Genomic DNA, 17,862 nt, shown 5'->3' with positions numbered 1-17,862 from the left:
CTTTTCATAATTTAATTTTTTACAATCTAACTTTTTAAAATCAAAATCTATAAACTATTTTTCAGAACCCAACCGAAACCAACAGGCCTAACTTTTTAAAATCACAATCTAACTTTTTAAAATCACAATCTATAAGGCTGTCGGCAGCTTATTTGACGGTGGGGGTCTGGGCAGCCGCGGTTGTACTTGACTGCCATGACATGCCATGCATGCATATTAGGCTTCAGACTTGGGAAGCCTTTCCGATAACAATCGCACGTGCACGCACGCAGCGCAGCAACCTTCTTTAGAAGTCCTGCCTCCTCCTGGGACTTGCCGTTAGTTTGTAACGCTTCTAGATCTACATCCTGTTACAAGATCTATTGTCGTCCCTTCTTTTTCCGTGCAACAAATTACTTACTCCTCTATCTGTATCAAAATAGATAATATTTTAAAGATAAATACAAGTGTTAAGGTAAACGATAAAATAACTATTTTATCTTTTTTAAATACTATTTATTGTATGAGAAATAAGATTTGTATTGAGAACAAAGTTATTTAATGGAAGGGTAAAATTAAAATAATTACGCTAAATTTAGCTTGAAATATTGAAATCATAAAACATCATGTATTTTGAATATTGCAGAAGAGGGAGTATTAAGCACGGTGTATGCATTACACAATTGAAAAGGTGCCTTCTAGATTGATACGGTTTTGTAGTGTTGCTCCAGCGCGAATTTATCCTGTCATCCAAGCCGGAGACAAATCTTGGTAAAATAGGGGGTCGTCGTTGTTGAGTCTGCATCCAATTGCTGGTGCGCTCCGGATCATGATACACGTGTCACCCTCTCTCTCACTTGTACATGACACAGCCCAACAAGTGGAGGCCCACTCTCCTTATTAGACATGCATGACGAATGTATACAATACAGTCGTGTTTTTTTTATCTAATATAGTCGTGGTTTGGCAGAGTTTGAAATAGTGTTTAATTACATGCAGTTCACATTTCTGTCTGGTTAGAAGAAGTAGAGTCAGCTTCTCTTCTAGCTTATTAGCGTAGCCAGGCGGCAGTGCCGAGTGAAGTGAACGGAAGGTAGAATTTCCAGGTCGCAGCAAGTGGAAGATGTGCAGAAGATGCCATGAACGCGTAGACCAGCTTGCGCCGTGCATGTTTAGCCTTGGTGTTTCTAGCTAATTGAGGCGCTAAGATTTTCTCGATTATAAAAAATTGCGACCAGACGAATCAATCTTTTTTTTAAGAACCGGACCCCTTAACCCGGAGTTTTCATTGAAGACTCCCTTATGACTTTACCATTCTTTCTAGCAAAATATATATACAGACAAACAAAACATAAACCAGTACACACTCTGCCAGCACTAGTACTATACAGCCCCTAAGATGTGATCCAGCACAAAGGAAGCTCATTGATTTATTAGCATGATAATAGTATCTGTCATGTTTGTCGTGACCGGCTGGTTAGAGCTTTGAACTGCCTCTCCAGCGTCCATACCTACGACAGACCTCCTGCCTTGTTCCTCTGGCTCTATAAAAGCTGAGGCCCTGCACCCGGCAATCTCCCCCGTTCCCTTTGCAATCTCTCTCTCTCTCTCTCTATCTCTTCGCTGTTGGCTCCAAACCCCTGTGAGCAAACAGAACAGAGGTTGCCATGGCCGGGAGCGGAAGCGGGACTGGGAGCAGCTCGCCGTGCGCGTCATGCAAACTGCTCCGGCGGCGGTGCACGCAGGAGTGCGTGTTCGCGCCCTACTTCCCTCCCGAGGACCCCCACAAGTTTGCCATCGTCCACAAGGTGTTTGGCGCCAGCAATGTCAGCAAGATGCTGCAGGTTATTCGATTGCTTGCTCTTATTGGTTCCATCCATAGCCAGCGGGAACCTAGAACCATACCGTGTTCCTCGTCCCGGGAACGTCGTCCCGTTCCGAGAATGCAGTAACAATCTAGTCTCCGTCTTATCAAAATCTTTCACATGTAACGTACCGTGTTTCTCGACCTCATTGACCTGGGAATTACGTGACTATGGTTCCATCCCTCAATCATCATACCTCATCAAACTAACGTATCGTCCATGGGCCATTGATTCCAGGAGCTGCCTGCTCATCAGAGAGCCGACGCGGTGAGCAGCCTGGTGTACGAGGCCAACGCGCGCATGAGGGACCCTGTCTATGGCTGCGTCGGGGCCATCTCCTACCTCCAGCAGCAGGTCTCCCAGCTCCAGGTGCAGCTAGCCCTCGCGCAGGCCGAGATCCTCTGCGTCCAGATGAACCACAAAGGCAATGGACATCCAGCCGCTGCACCGGCGTCGGCAAAGCAACAACTTCAGCAGCAGCGGCAGATGGATGGCGAGGTTTACCATAGCCTGCTCTTGCAGAATGGCCTGATGATGAACACATTGAATAGCACTGCTGTTCATCAGCAGCAGATGCTGGGCAACTTAGGTTCCGCGGGGAGCACTGCAATCATGCTGCAGGACGCATGCCACGAGTAAGGGCCACTCTGGGCATGAATTATGTACTTACATTTGTCGATCAGAAAAAAAAGTCTCCATTTCTGGCTTGGTGTTATTATTGGTGCTATTATATTTAGGCCTTTCTGCGCGTTGTTTTGAAGAGAGATTATGATAGTATTTTATTAGATCGTTTTGAGTTAATCGTTATGGATAGTTCAACAACATAATTTGTATCAGCCTGATGGTTTCCAAATACTCTTTAGAATTTGTTACTTGGAAGTGAATGTTTTGCACTGGATTGAGTCAAGGTGGAGGAATATGAGAGAATTTTTTTTTCTTCTAATAGATACTACCACGTTTGGTATTGCAGATGCAATATGGTTTTGCTATATTCGCTCATTTAGAGAGGTTTAGTACAGAGTATGTTGTATAGATACTACAACATTTAGTACTACATTAAGTGCATTCATGTTTTTTTTTTGACTCGTGAGGTCTATTGCAAAGTATTATTATACTCCATTAATTATATGTTATGCCTTTATTCGGACTATTGTTTCAAAGGAGCCGTTAATGACTATGTCATGGAATTCATATTTTTTTATGGTTGTTAGTTTGGTGTACGTGATGGTCACACATGCAATTTACTCTTGTAAAAGCGTTGTTTGCTGAGTTTTGTGTTTTAGATGGAGCATATATAATTCATGAGATAAGTTCTTCACTGAAGTTTTTATTCAGCACCGCGGGTGATATTTTGGCTATGCTTTTGATGATTGAGCGTTGTTCCAATTTGAATGACAAGGTCAGTTGCACAGACCCAGACTTTTGTTGGGGTTATGAATTCGTGAAAGCCCAAATTATTCGTCTGCTTTGTTGATAGATGTGCGTTGAGATCTACTAATTATTTGCTTAATTTAGCTTCGTATGAAGTGTTTGAAGACTAAGTGATCATATTCATTGTTTATCCTTTTGGAGTTTCGGAGATAATTTTTTAGGGATATATTTATAGGGATTTTGAGTCAATGTGAGGTTTGTTAGAATATTATGTCTTAAATTATAGATAGACTCCTAGTGAGATACGTTCCGAATAGGGTCTATAAATATAGGCCAACTCTTGTACTTGTATCCTGAGCCATCGTAATACAAGCTTATCTCCTGTAATTTTTTGTCTCCAAATTGAAGGATTTTTTCACGTTAAATCTGTGCCTTTTAGATCCTAAATTCCTAACATCTGAAAACATGGAAAATTAAGAGAAAGAGTTAATTGGGCCCCATGAACATCATAATCTCTCCATTTCTACTCAAAGATCGATTAAGAGTTAAGACAAAACTGATGCATCTTCTGAAGTAAAGTCATGTCCAAAGTTGCATGCCAAGTTCCAGAGGTGCCTTTTTCAGACGCTATTGCTGAGAGTCAGCGATGTGAACTCATGCATTTGGATTCACATGGTATGCACAGTAGGACCCTATAGTTTGTTCGTGGACAACTGGACATGAAGCTTCACAAAGCCTTTTTCAAACCACGACTGAACTGTAAGATTAATCGATCAAAATGTAAGACCTTACCTACTAGATTCCTAAGCTTTGTGCATAAGGCATGTGTCCTGTTTGTGCTGGTTGTTGCACTAGGCCTTACCTGGCTTCCCTAATCTCTGACCTGCACTATGCTACTTGATAAATGCCATGACAGTAGAATAAGTTGATTTTAAAATACTTGAGTGCCTCGTGTCATGAAGAAACCAACACAGACAAACCTAATTTGTGCTTTTCTTCAGAAAAGAACGATTTCTAAGAACTGCTCTGATGGATCTGTCAGAAATGATTTGTGGAGATGAAGCCTTTTACTATTTATACATCTTTCGCAATGATTGGGTTGGTTATGATATTGTCAAGGTGCATGCATGTAATCGTCTAAATCTAGGACAAACAAAGTATCAGTTGTAGCCCCCACGGTGTTGATTATAAGAATACACCTTCTGTACGGGTTTTGGCTTTTTTGCTTCACTAAAGATTTTTAATTGTTGCGTATGACCACAGACCATTGCGAAGCTAGAAAGGACTTGTTTGAGAAATACATGGTAAAGACTTATTTATGTCGATAAAAATCATATAGTTAACAGGGGTAAAATCATCTAGTGATGTGTACGTAGTCCCTCTCCAGAAGATAAATAAAGGATCAATCGTAATTTGTTTGGTAGCATGTGCATTTAGAATCAGATAAGGCTGCTCTGTTGTTAGATTTTTCTTTCTGTCTTTCTTTCTTTCTTTGAAGGAAGAAAGTATATATAGCTGTTAAGCTGATGCAGACGGTGGATTTTGTTTGGCCTTCTGAACAGTTGTGTTAATTCAATTTGTGACGACGTGACTCATCCCACAGTAATTAAGTATATAATGTGACAGATAGCATTTGCTCCAACCAACCGTTTCAGTAATATTTTAAGATCAATCAATGAATGGTTAAGAAAAGATGAAACAGCAACCCCTCACTCAGTCAGGCCCTGTTCTTGCTTTACACTCTTGTGTCCTTTTGTTGTTCTTCGTGGGATCTTTTGGGAATATGGGATGCACATAACTAGTGTGTAGAAATGAGATCGACGATTAAAGAGAGATGAATAAATATGTCAATAATTTTTTTTAAATCAATGATCTTCTCCCATTTAGATCACCCAACACACCTCAAAACTCAAACGGAAGTAAAAATAGAGAAAAATTTTAACAAGAGAAAATCGAGACAATATAACTCCACGGATGTTATATGAACTATATGTTCCATTTAAGATCAATCCATATGTCTTAGCACTCGAATGATCATAACTTGTAAAGAAACAAGAAAAGATGAACACTGAGCAACGAAACTCTCCAAGTTTATTATCTAGAGGCAAGAGAATTCGAAACCTCATCAGATAAGCATGTGTATACGAATTTTATCTCTCTAGTAATAAGAAGAATGACATCACACTATGCTGAAATTTCAGCTCATTGATTGCTCGGCCTCCTTGATTGTCCGGCACCAGCACCTATCGTCGATCGCTAAGTTGCATCCGTCACCTGCACACCATGAGACAAGCAAATACATATCTCTGACTCTAATTCCAGTTAGTCCATAATCAATATACTCAAATGAAATCACAAATCAATTAAAATCACATCAAAACTCATACAAAACCGAAAATTATAGAACCAAATAAATACCAATATCAATCACTCATCACAAATAAACTAAACCATATTTTAACTTGGTTTCTTACAGTAAAAGACTTTTAACACATTTATTCTTGCTTATTACTTCACTAGTTATGTCGTTACTGACGTTGCCTTACTTTGTAGTCTTGATGGGCCCAAATCAATTACACGTAGGCAGGGATCGATGCAAGCTCAGCACAGGAGTCAGAACTGGGCCGAGAGAGAATGTATAATGTATGTAGCCCAGCAACATCTCTTCTTTTGGACTCTTCTCCCTGAATAAGCCGAGGAGGAGGCTGACTATACATAACTCTGTGTGCGCACTTTCTGGAAAATCATGTGATTTCTGTGCGTAGATTCAGATCCCTGTTCAGTCTAGCGATTCTTTTTTCAGAACATTACTCGACAGTAACGAAATTACAAACAGTTTTCACCGATGAAATAAAACGTAGTCTAGCGATTCCTGAACAGAATAGTTTACTTGTACGTACCTGGTTGTCGTGGATTGGTCGGTATCCATTAAATCCAAGGCGTCCTGGCAACATCAGTTGTTCAGATTGATGATGCACTGCAGATAGGACAATTTGATGGTCCCTTCTCTGATGCACGCATGTACCGATGTACACACACTTGGGACCAAAAAATCTGTAGCGCCTGGCTCACAACTCAAGTAGCTTATAGTTACCCTGCTTGATGCACTGATAGGCCAGTACGATTTGCGCTGTAATGGTCTCCGACCAAAACTTTATTTCTTGAAAAAAAAGCACTGATAGGCCAATCTGATCATAACAGACTCAATTTGATCAGGATTGGGCTGAATTGCACATAGCATGGCAGCAGCATGTTACGACTTACGAGTGGGAAAAGCATTGATCAACGTTTGAAGCACATTGTTGTGCACACATCGTCGGTGGGATTGAAAAGATACGATGCTAAATAATGTTTCTGAGTCCCACACTTCAATCTGTGTGTAGGACTAAATAAACATGGTTTGGTGAGGTGGTTGAGGCATGCATGGTGGTAGTACCTTTTTTGCTTGCCCTTGTTGACTTTAGTTGTAGGTAGGGCAGGCCCTTGATGGACTCAGCGTCCGGGTGCATGCAGCATCAGCCTAGGTGGCAGAAACAGTATTCTACAACATGCTCACTGTAGCTAGATGTTGCTCTTCCAGCTTATTCGTCTGATGAAATCCAACCCCAGCCAATTGGTAGAGTTTCTGTATATCCTTGCACGCTGCCGACTTGCCAGTCAAGCAGGGATGGAAAATCCCCTTGTAGATGCATGGTATTGATCTCATCTGAATATCTTATGCATGAGCGGCACTCATGCAGAGCTGCAGTGTTCCAGATTGGTTAGCCCTGAAAGTATATTCGTGTGTCATGCCATTTTCTTGCAGTGAATATTCATCAAACTGACCAGGTACAGGTTTCTCCCTGCATTGTTCTGCATCATCATTTGACACATCACTAGTATATCGCTTTATTCCATGTGAACACTGATGCAAGAAATAGCATTCTAGAACATTCAGTACCATGCAAGATCCACATGCTAGTGATTTTATTTTGTAGGTAGTAACAAACTTCTAACTGGGAATGACACCGAAAGAATACGCAAAGGTTTGTCAGTCACCTCCTAACTAGCTATGAACCAACCTACCAATATGCTAGCTATATTACCGCTGTGCTGTGGACTAATTACTTTGGTAGAGGATCACAAATCAAAGTTCCTTTCTGTTTATGCTAACACGGGGTGCATTTGTCGGTAACATGGCAATAACATCACAAACCGTCCAACTAATACGTGCCTTAAACTGCTAGCTCATCCATGCTTCAATCTTACACCTTTACCTTGCCTCTCATTCATGACAAGAAAATACCTAGACACCCAAATAATTGTTGCAGTGCCTCTTCCTCTTGGACTTATGCAGGAAGCAACTCTGATCCGTAGGGAATCATGTGGACCAGCATTAGGTTGCCAACTACTACTGCAGATCTTACTAGCCTTCTAAGGTTCAATCAGCTGTTGTGCAAAGCAGTAATAATTGTACCATCCTCCAGTCCTGCAGCCATTTGTTCCCCAAGTTTTGCTGAATGCTGATGCTCAGTATTCATGCTTTCCATACCTATACCTGGCAGAATGAATTTTTGAGAAAATGGCAATAGCAAATCAGATTGGCACCACATATGTTATATCACTCAACAGCCATTCATTCTCATTAGACCCCACCAGACTAAGTTAGGATACAAGATAAAGCAAATGTCACTACCGAGTTTCACCTAACCCTTCATTTGGTCTTTGGAGGCATTCATTTTATTCTATGCTGAAACGAGATATTGCAAACGAGGCTATTATTTAGCACCCAGTAGGATCATATTAAGATTCAGCATCAAACCATATTGATGCTAGAATGTGTTGATTTGTGATGAGTCATTTACCTCTAGGTACTTGCATCGGAATGAATAATCATAATGTCCTACCAATTGCAATAATATTGATCTGACCGTACCTTTTTGTCAAAAAAAGGATGGAAAGGAAGGCGGATAAAAGACTGGGCCAATAATTGATGGTCCAATAACTTTATGTATATCAAAAGAAGAAAAATATCTGATTCACACACCACCATGCCGAAAAGAGAAGCATTCTAACACCAGTTATTTGGATTGATGCACTGATAGTGATAGCCTGATGGCCCAATTTGATAGTCCGTTTGGTCTTGGTATACACATTTAAGCCAAAAGTCTGTACCGGATGACTCACAAGTACCTTATAGCACACAACTGAATTTTGAATTTTCTCTGATTTATGCACCGATAGGCCAATTTGATCATATCAAGTTCAAATTATTTACAAGTGTAGTATTGTTGGACGGAATGGACCACTTGATTTGCAGGGAGTGTTTTATGCTTCAAAACTTAGGAATGCTAAAATCTCTTAGAGTCCTCAGAAAAAAGAAGGCATATATTGGTTTACTAGAATACAATCGATAATATAATACTATGATTGAAACTTTTGATCTCGAACATCAATGGGATTTGCATTTAGGATCTTTAATGGCTTTAGATTAGCTTATTGTTCATGCCAGGTAAGGAAGAACGCAAAATATTTCTTTGGTGGCGGTCGCCTTTTCTTGAGTAGCAAATATTATATTTTCAAAGTGATATGATCAATATTTATGTTCTTGGTTATCAAGCGATAGCTCAGTTGGTGGAGCCTCCGGTTAAGAAGCCGTTCATCCAGGCTCGAATCTGAGTGCTCGCATGTAGTGTAAGTACCTCTAAAGAGTTTGGTACTCTCCTCTTTTAGACCATCTCCAACAGAAACTCTAAAAATTCATTCCCTATAACACTATTACAGCATCCTCTATTTTTTTTTATTTTCAACAGACACTATATTTCCTACCTTACATACTCTCCTTCTTTCCCAGACCCACACGCATACACTGTGAACAGTGTTACGGGAGCTGTTTTCAAATTTGGGATGTCCCTCATCTATCATGCTTTACTGTAGCGAAGTAAAATACGGTTTGCAGCCTCTGTTAGAGATAATTTGCTGACTGAGATCAAACCATATTCCACTGTAACACTCGAAAAAGGCAAAAATGCCATGTTAGAGTTTTAATAATGGTTGGTGTGATACTGTAGGGGACTGGCAGAGCTGTCGGTACCCGGACCGAAATAAGCAATTCTACCTTCTGTCATATTTTGTCCTTCTCTTGCTTTTGGCAAACAAACAAGTGGCCTATATTAAATATGGAACAAGCATGAATGCATGATACTCCTCTTAAATCTTGCAAATTCAGAAGACAGTCGAACAAACATTCACCTATATATACAAGCCTATTCAGTTCCCGTACTAAAAGGGGCAACATACTCAATTCTTCGTTACAAAAGGGCTGCCGATGATGGTGGGGTTTCAGTTTCACCACCACATTCCAAACCGTGAGACACTGCCTTCCTTTTTGTGGTTAGCCCAAGCGTCAGTGTTTAGATTGCTTGAGTAATACTACTTTTCTGGACCTGGGCCATGTGCAGGTACATTGCTCCCATTGTAGGGACTATGGAGGTGCACAATAAGAGAGGGAGCTAAGCAGCAAGCACCATGGTTTCTCAAGAAAGGATGAAGGCAGAGGCCACTCCCAAGGCGATAGTAGCAGGTGGCAAGATGACGGTGCTCCAAGCTCCGGTTGGAGTGAGGAGCATCGTGAGCTTCCTAGTGGCCTTCTTCGTCGTAGCCAGCTCCGTCGTCTTCTTGTTCGACAGAGGCCAGGAAGCGCAGATGCAAATGGCGGTCGAGCACGGGCGCCAAGGAATGCAGGCGAAGGTGGCATCTGGGCACCAGGAGCCAGAGATGAGAGGGGCGACAGAGGCGGGTGACGCCGGCGAGGAGGAGTGCAACTGGTCGAGGGGACGGTGGGTGTACGACAACGTGTCCCGGCCATTGTACTCCGGGCTCAAGTGCGCCTTCATCTTCCCCGAGGTGGCTTGCGACAAATATGGCAGGAAGGATGTCATGTACCAGCACTGGAGATGGCAGCCCCATGGATGCGACCTTCCGAGGTATGATTATTACAGTAGGAGTATTTCTAGTTCAATTTTGTCCTTGTCAACCCAAATGTTCCAGCATATCTGAAGGTGCAGGACCAGAACAACAAGCTGTGTCAGTATAAGAGAATTAAGATTTTTCAAGGGTAGTAAAAAAAAATAGTTTTGTGGAAGCAGGAAAACATTCACTTAATCTGTAACTGAAAAAAAAACACAGTATAGTACTGCACAGAGAGAGAGAGAGAGAGAGAGAGAGAGAGAGAGAGAGAGAACAACAGCAGCAGCAGTTACCTTGTTAATATTGCAAAATTGATCTGATTGTAGAGGCCAACAAGAAACCAAACATTTAAGGGAGCTAAGCAGCGAAGAAAAACTCCATCTACTTCTTGTTTTATTATCCATGCCATTTCAAAAGCCAGAAAGGCTAGAAAGGAGATAACATCTGGCATACCATTCACTCATTCACCAAACAAGAGATTGGTGTTTGAATTTCTAGGTTATGACATGATGTCTGAATTTCGCCATGTGGAAACAGGTTCGACGCCACCAAGCTGCTTGAAAATCTGAGGAACAAGAGATTGGTGTTTGTGGGTGACTCGGTGAACAGGAACCAATGGGTTTCCCTGGTGTGCATGGTGGAGGCCTCTATACCTGATGACAGGCTCAAGACGCGTGTCTTCAATGGCTCACTCATTTCCTTCAAGGCATTGGTGTGTTTCCTTCACAAATCTACAGGCTACAGAACACCAACAATTTGGGTTAGATGATTTGTAACACATAAATTATTTCAGGAATACAATGCGACGATAGACTTCTACTGGTCGCCGCTGCTGCTGGAGTCCAACAGTGACAACCCCATTATCCACCGGGTGGAGTACCGGATCATAAGGGCAGACAGAATTGAGAAGCATGCCAGTGCCTGGAGGGATGCTGACATCATTGTCTTCAATTCTTACCTGTGGTGGAGGAAGCAGAAGGATGACATGAGGATGAAGGTCATGTAAGTACATTTCTTTCCTTCCTAGCTACTCAATAGTAGGTACCACACTGTCAGTTTCGCATATCAGAAAAAGTTGTCAGAACTGATAAAGAAAATACAAACTAACAAAGTTTCCAGATGCATGAATTGGGTAGCATCATTTGTACGTGCAGGTACGGTTCATTTGAAGATGGTGATGCAAGGTTAGACGAAATGGAAATGATCGATGGTTTCGAGATAGCTCTCAAGAAACTAACCGAGTGGCTCGGAGAGAATATTGACAAGAACAAGACTAGAATCTTTTTCGCAGGATCATCACCTACACATTCCTGGTGAGAGAGATACCCTTGCATCATTTAATCTGTCAACACAACACAAAGAGTACAAAACCTACATCTCCATGGCATCAGGTGTTCGTATCAAAGTGATGCAAGATCTATGTATTTTTCAGGGCTAGCGACTGGGGTGGAGAAGACAGCAACAAATGTGTTAATGAAACGGAGCCGATCTACAAAATCGGATACAAAGCCGCAACTACAGATTACAGCTTGATGGCCATGGCTAAGTCGTATTTTGGAACATTGGAGCCGAAAGGTATGCATGTTCAGATACTGAACATCACGGAGCTGTCTGACTACCGCAAGGACGGGCATCCGACGGTGTACAGGAGACAGTTCGTTCCTCTAACGAAAGAACAGATTGCAAACCCAGCCAGCTATGCGGATTGCACGCATTGGTGCCTCCCCGGTGTTCCCGATGTCTGGAACGAGTTTTTGTATGGCTACCTTATGTACAAATGACATACTATGCCAGATTATGTACAAATGGCATATCTAGGTTAGGCTGCTTTGGTGCAGACTGCATTACATTACATGTAGAGAGAAAAGGACAACTCAAAGCACATATAGTGTGTATCAGACCAGTTCTTGGCATCAGACAGAGCAATCGAATTCTGAAAAAACAAACATAGAAATTTGCCATAACAAGAAACAACACTTTTCAGCAGTCATAGATGTCCAAGACGAATCTAATAGCTGTCATAAATGTCCCTGAAATTTTTGCGCGCATTAGCACCCGTCGCCACCTCCATGGCTGCGTGAACCTAACCGGGGATTTCAATTTTGTTTTATAATTTTTTTTCGTTCACCAATCGAAATTCGTGAAATTTCAATCACTTTTTGTCTCTTCTCTATGAGTCGTACATTTCAGTGAAAGAAAATTTTGATATTAGATATTTCGTTTCTCTTCAAAATTCACAAAATTCGTAAAAATTCACTGAAAATTTGGCAAAATTTGAATCCCTAGTGCGAACAGCTGGATTCCCACCCAACTTGGGAGGGTACCGGTCCAGGCCCTACCATTTGGAGGAGCAGGCCCAAGCCAAGCCAACTTGTTGGACTGGGCCTCGCTAACAGACACCATTACCCAAGGATTTTTTTTATATTTTTTAAATAAGAATTTTTTTAAAAAAATCTTGCCTAGGCCGAGACCTCCGTACTTATCAGGCCACAATCTAGACATCGTGTACATACACGCATTCATCAAATTTTCCGCAAGCATCTAGATACTGAATTCCCATTTTATCACACTCACACATACCAAGATCTTCTTCCGCAATACTTGCCACTTTTTCACCGTCATAATTGTATTACCCGGTTTTTCATAATTCTATTACCTCAAGTGCGTCGCCTGCAGTACTTGAGATTCCACAGCACGTACGTCGGCCATGGACGGCCAGCCGGTTTAGGCACTAGTCCGCCAGGCGCTTCTCTGCCGTCTCGGCGATCCTGTGCAGCGAGCTCTCGTTCATCTGCTTGATTACCATCGAGTCAGCGATCTTGTCGAGCTGCCCTTCTGCGGCCATACGACGGCCTACTCGGCGAGTTCATCTGGTCTCATCAATCACCGGCAGCGCGTGCACAACACCTTGAACAGCAAGATGCCGAGAAGGAGCTTCCCTTCACCGCCGTGCTTGTGCGTCATCACCTCATTGCGAAGAAACCATTGTCTCCTCACGTCCGGCCATGCTTCAGCCTCCTCCTCCTCCTATCTGTCTGCCACCGAAGCTCATCTCTAGTTGCTTGCTCGCGCTGTGCAAACGCTCCCTCGCGTCGGATCGCCACTGCCTTCTCGTCAAATCCGGCAACATATTGTTTTCATAGTAGTTTATCCGATGAGATGACTCATGGGCCTTTTGTATTATAATCAAAATATACCTCGTATGCAGACTCCCGTCCGCCAGATGTTGTCTTCGTATCATTGATGGATTTCTTGCCAACGTGAGCTTATTAGCATCATATTCTGAATAGATTTCATAATTCTTAACTTAAACTCTAGATTTATTTGGCGTTTTTGCCAGCATTTGGCTCCAGTTTTTAATATGTCAGATGTGGGTAACAGAGAAACATGTACATGTGTATTTTGGGTTTCTTTTTTCTAATAGCAGCAGTAGTTAATTTATAAATATGTATAGGGATATTTTGATTTTTTCACTCTAATTAACGTGATAATTTTTAGTCCTTGAGATCGAATGAGGATAATTCTTTTGTTGGCCTTGATAATGGCAGAGGTGGGTAATAGAGAAACAAATACGTGGATAATTTGGGTTTATTTTTTTAATGACAGTGGTGGATAATTTATAAATATGTAATGGAACACTTTGATTTCTTTTTTTCTCTGATTAACATGGTAATTTCTACACCTTGAGACCGAAAGAGGATGCTTGTTTTGTTGGCCTTAATAGTGACTGAGGTTGGTAATAGGAAAACATATATATGGGTATTTTGGGTTTATTTTTCATAATGATAGTGGTGGCTAATTTATAAATACTAGCAATTGCACGTGTGTTTCATACACAGGAAATCAATCCATGATATAACAATTCGAAGAAGTAAAAGAATATAATATAATAAAAATATGATTTGCATACACTATGATTGAATTCATGTGGTCGTGTGATGTGGAGATGGATGGTGTTGAGGAGATGGTCATCATCAATCAATTGAGACTGCCGATGTTGATGAGGTGGGTACGAGCCGATGAGCGGAGATAGCCGACGCCCATCCGCGGAGGTGATTGGTGCATGATTGAAGTTGAGATTGTTGTCCATTGATTCATATAGGCGGCAGTAGGGACCGGAGACTATGGCCGAATTTTGAAAATAGACTAAGAGAAGTAAATAGAGCACAATGTTAGAGATCCTGTCGTAGTTTTGAAAGAGAGGAAGAAAATGACACACCCTGATTGGCCTTGGCTTTTAATTATGTGATAATCATTTATCTTGATTTAAATTTTGAAAATAGTGACAGAAGGAAAGAGAGTACTTTGCAATTAAGGAAGTCAATCAAGGACGACTCGTGGAGAGTATGTTGTTTGTTAATTGGCTAATTGATTGTGACTTTCCATATTATAGGAGAGGGGAGGAGACGGGTGACCAACTTTAATTGTGGATCGTTTGATCGTGTAAGATGTACGGTGAAAATTGTTAGAATCTACCACAACTCGTCTATTTTATAGAAGTATAAATATAGATGTATAGGGATACCTTGATTTCTTTTTTCTCTGATTAACGTGGTAATTTGTAGGCCTTACAACCGAAGGAGGAGGTTTCTTTTGTTAGCCTTAATAATAGTAGAGGTGGGTAATAGAGAAACGTGTAAAGGGTATTTTAAGTTTATTTTTCGTAATGACAGTGGCAGGTAATTTATAAACATGTATAGGGATATTTTGTTTTTTTCTCTGATTAATGTGGTAATTTATAGGCCTCGAGACCGAAAAAGATGGCTTCTTTTGTTGGCCATTTAGTAAGATAATATAAGTATTTTCCGAGGCAAAAAAATTGTTGGAATTATCCCATTTATGTCTCATTCATAAAATTCTAAAGCATGCACACTTTAATCCCATATTGCTAGTCCAAAAAGAGTTGGATATGTTTAAATAGTAGTCTATCTCTCTTGTTTAAAATAGAAACACATGGGAATGAGAGAGAGGGGGACTTTGGCTATACATGCATACTCATTTTGTGTATTTTACTTGTGAAAATCGCGTGACTTGTAACTTGCGACGAGCGCGTGCGTGTAGATATGACAACCAATCGTGCAATTATATTTTTCTTTTAATGCGATGATTCTATTTAGTGAGATTAAAACAAATGTTTGAAATCAAGGATAAATATGTAATTTTCTTCTAGCGATTTAACGAGATTGAAGCGTCTGCTTTGATTATAATTAATTATCATTTGTGACTGAAACTACCAATCTAATGACTATTTGAGAACTATAAGACATCCTGGTTGACATTCTGATTTACATCTCCTCATTTTCCCCAATCCTCTTCTCTCTCTCTCGCTCGTTGTACTGATTTGTTCTGTTACCTAGCCTTGTCATCCTTTTTTATTAGCGTGCATCGAGAAAAAGGGAGAGCGAGATCTCCGAAATCACTGGCGCGTAGAGACCTATATGGGACGGTAATCAGGTTTTTAGCGGCGCTTGGCGCAACTGCTATGATGATTGCGACCTACCTTGAATTCTTCTTTGTTGACGTGCTCTACTTTGACTACGTACTTGAGTTCATCTACGTCCTTGACTTCGACTACATCCGAGGATCTGCTTCCATGACATCGATCAGATTGTCCTCGCGGAAGCTCGCCTTCTTCAACCTAATGGGTAAGTTGTGCGTGCAACTTTTACTAATTAGAAATACTCTTTTGATATGAAATTAATGATAAATCTGCTGGCTCTAGTGTTTGATCTAGTTTATCCTATGTACTTTTCCTCCTTACAAAATCTGGACTTAAAATTTGTTGCATTATACCAACACAAATCTCATTGTTCATACAATCAACCTAGATATTTCTAGATGTATAGCAGCTAAAAAGTAAAAATATTTTCATGTATAGATGGAATACGGGGAGTATAAGTTTATATATTTTGATTGGCTGATACTATTTATTTTTCACTCCTAGCACGGCCTGCAACTCTTGTTATCTACAACTACTTTAAACGTTGGAGTTAGTGACGGCCGCAGTGACCCATCCACCGCGTCACCTATCTAAGAAACTTGTAGCAGAAAAAGGTAAAAAAAAGAACTAACTCATTAACAAATAAAATAAAATCGTCACAAATCTAGATCTCGACAAATGAACTCTTCTCTCACAAAGAAGAAAAAAAAAATTCCTCTCTCACAAAATTAAGTTCCTTTTCTCGACTCTTCAATTCTTCATCCTCTCGACCGTCACCATCAAAAGAGGAATATTGTAGCAAGCTAAAGGGCAGGTAGCGCAATCAAATACATACGAACAAGGTAAACCTAGGTAGATGTTGATGTACGAGAGTAGAGCCAGGGCTGTCATACGTCTTCCTTTTGTCGACACGCGTGTATACCGGTTGCAGAGCATGAAAACTAGCAACAATCTAAAACACGCGTATATCTGATGGGTTTGGAATGAATGTGTCTGCATTGCAATAGTATCCGAGAGACAGAGATGGTCCTGGATTCAATTGGGCGCTAGCTGGTTTTGCTTTCCGCGCGCGACGCTACCTGATTCATTCCATTCCATTCCACTCCAATATAATGGAGACCACCTGGTTTGGTTTGCTGAGCGCCTAATCACATGCATTCTTTTTTCTTTCATGCAAGCAGACAATTTAGCAAGCCTAGCTAGATTCGATGGCCACAATTGATTCATTCATCGATCGATTAACCAACCAATTAACAAGCTGGCTGGGCCATCATATTCAGGGAGGGGAGATGCCCTTCAATATGCATACATACATACATACATACATACATACATACATACATACATACATACATACATATATATACATATATTCTATAGGTACGTGTAGCTGTGTACCTGCAGAATACGTATAGGCCGAGCACGCGTGTTCGACTAAGCAGCCAATTAGACCAAGCGCCCTGAGCGCGCTTCCACCCATCGATCCTGCGGGTCCATTGAAGACCGAGTGACGATTACAACTAGTTGTAACTTTATGCATAAAGGGGTTACAACTATAAATATAGGATGATTACAACTACATGTTGTAACTATAGGCATAAAGCCCGGTCCCACCCTGTGAGCTCATTGGATTACTGAGCACATTCCCACTTTGTGAGCAGTGATTTCAACCAGTTCCAACTACGTGCATAGAGGAGTTATAATATGTATTATAGAGTGATTGCAACTATTAGTTGTAACTACAGACATAGAGTGGTTACAAGTATATGCATACTGTATTGTTCAGCATGTTATAATCGACAATGTTGTAACTGTATTATTTAGCATATTGTAATTAGATTGTCTACCATGTTGTAATTATAATCTTCAGTATGTTGTAACTATAGTGTTTATCATGTTGTAACTATAGTATTTAATATGTTGTAACTAGTCCACACTAAAAAAATATATATTGTAACTAGAGTGTTTACCATGTTGTAACTAAATTGTCCATACTATAATTGTAGTATTCACTATGTTATAACTATAATTAGTACTTACTCGATCATGCATATCGTAACTAAGTGTTTACCGTATTATAACTATGTTGTTGAGCATATTATAACTCAGCTATTTCTGAATCACAACTACAAACCAAATTATAACTATAGTATAGCACAAGTAAACACAGTCGGATACGCGTCGAAGTGGTTAGGGGGCGTGAAAGGAAGGCCGGCTCAGTCAGGAGCATGGATGGGTCGATCGACCAGTGCGCAACTG

The 17,862-nt window shown here is 40.8% G+C and overlaps 2 protein-coding genes across 3 annotated transcripts; both read left to right on the top strand.

Moving 5' to 3' along the window:
- The first annotated feature begins 1,584 nt into the window (after nucleotides 1-1,584).
- Nucleotides 1,585-2,679, top strand: LOC133900785 (LOB domain-containing protein 12-like). Its single transcript, XM_062342022.1, has 2 exons — nucleotides 1,585-1,823; nucleotides 2,082-2,679. Exons 1-2 carry the CDS (start codon nucleotides 1,647-1,649, stop codon nucleotides 2,481-2,483), a joined length of 579 nt encoding a protein of 192 aa, XP_062198006.1. The 5' UTR covers nucleotides 1,585-1,646; the 3' UTR covers nucleotides 2,484-2,679.
- Nucleotides 2,680-9,421: 6,742 nt separating this feature from the next.
- Nucleotides 9,422-12,128, top strand: LOC133899911 (xylan O-acetyltransferase 13-like). Of its 2 annotated transcripts, XM_062340946.1 has the most exons (6): nucleotides 9,422-9,562; nucleotides 9,656-10,180; nucleotides 10,701-10,875; nucleotides 10,957-11,165; nucleotides 11,318-11,476; nucleotides 11,596-12,128. In XM_062340946.1, the coding sequence occupies exons 2-6, from the start codon at nucleotides 9,723-9,725 to the stop codon at nucleotides 11,942-11,944; spliced, it is 1,350 nt and encodes a 449-aa protein (XP_062196930.1). In that variant the 5' UTR covers nucleotides 9,422-9,562; nucleotides 9,656-9,722; the 3' UTR covers nucleotides 11,945-12,128. The 2 variants fall into 2 exon arrangements, with proteins under 2 accessions (XP_062196930.1, XP_062196929.1); XM_062340945.1 differs by lacking the exon at nucleotides 9,422-9,562 and having other exon boundaries at nucleotides 9,608-10,180.
- The last annotated feature ends 5,734 nt before the right edge of the window (nucleotides 12,129-17,862 follow it).

This window comes from Phragmites australis, chromosome 19, assembly GCF_958298935.1.
Source record: "Phragmites australis chromosome 19, lpPhrAust1.1, whole genome shotgun sequence".
NCBI lineage: Eukaryota > Viridiplantae > Streptophyta > Magnoliopsida > Poales > Poaceae > Phragmites > Phragmites australis.
Note: the sequence above shows the minus strand (reverse complement) of the source record. Positions and strands in the feature narration are given on the sequence as shown.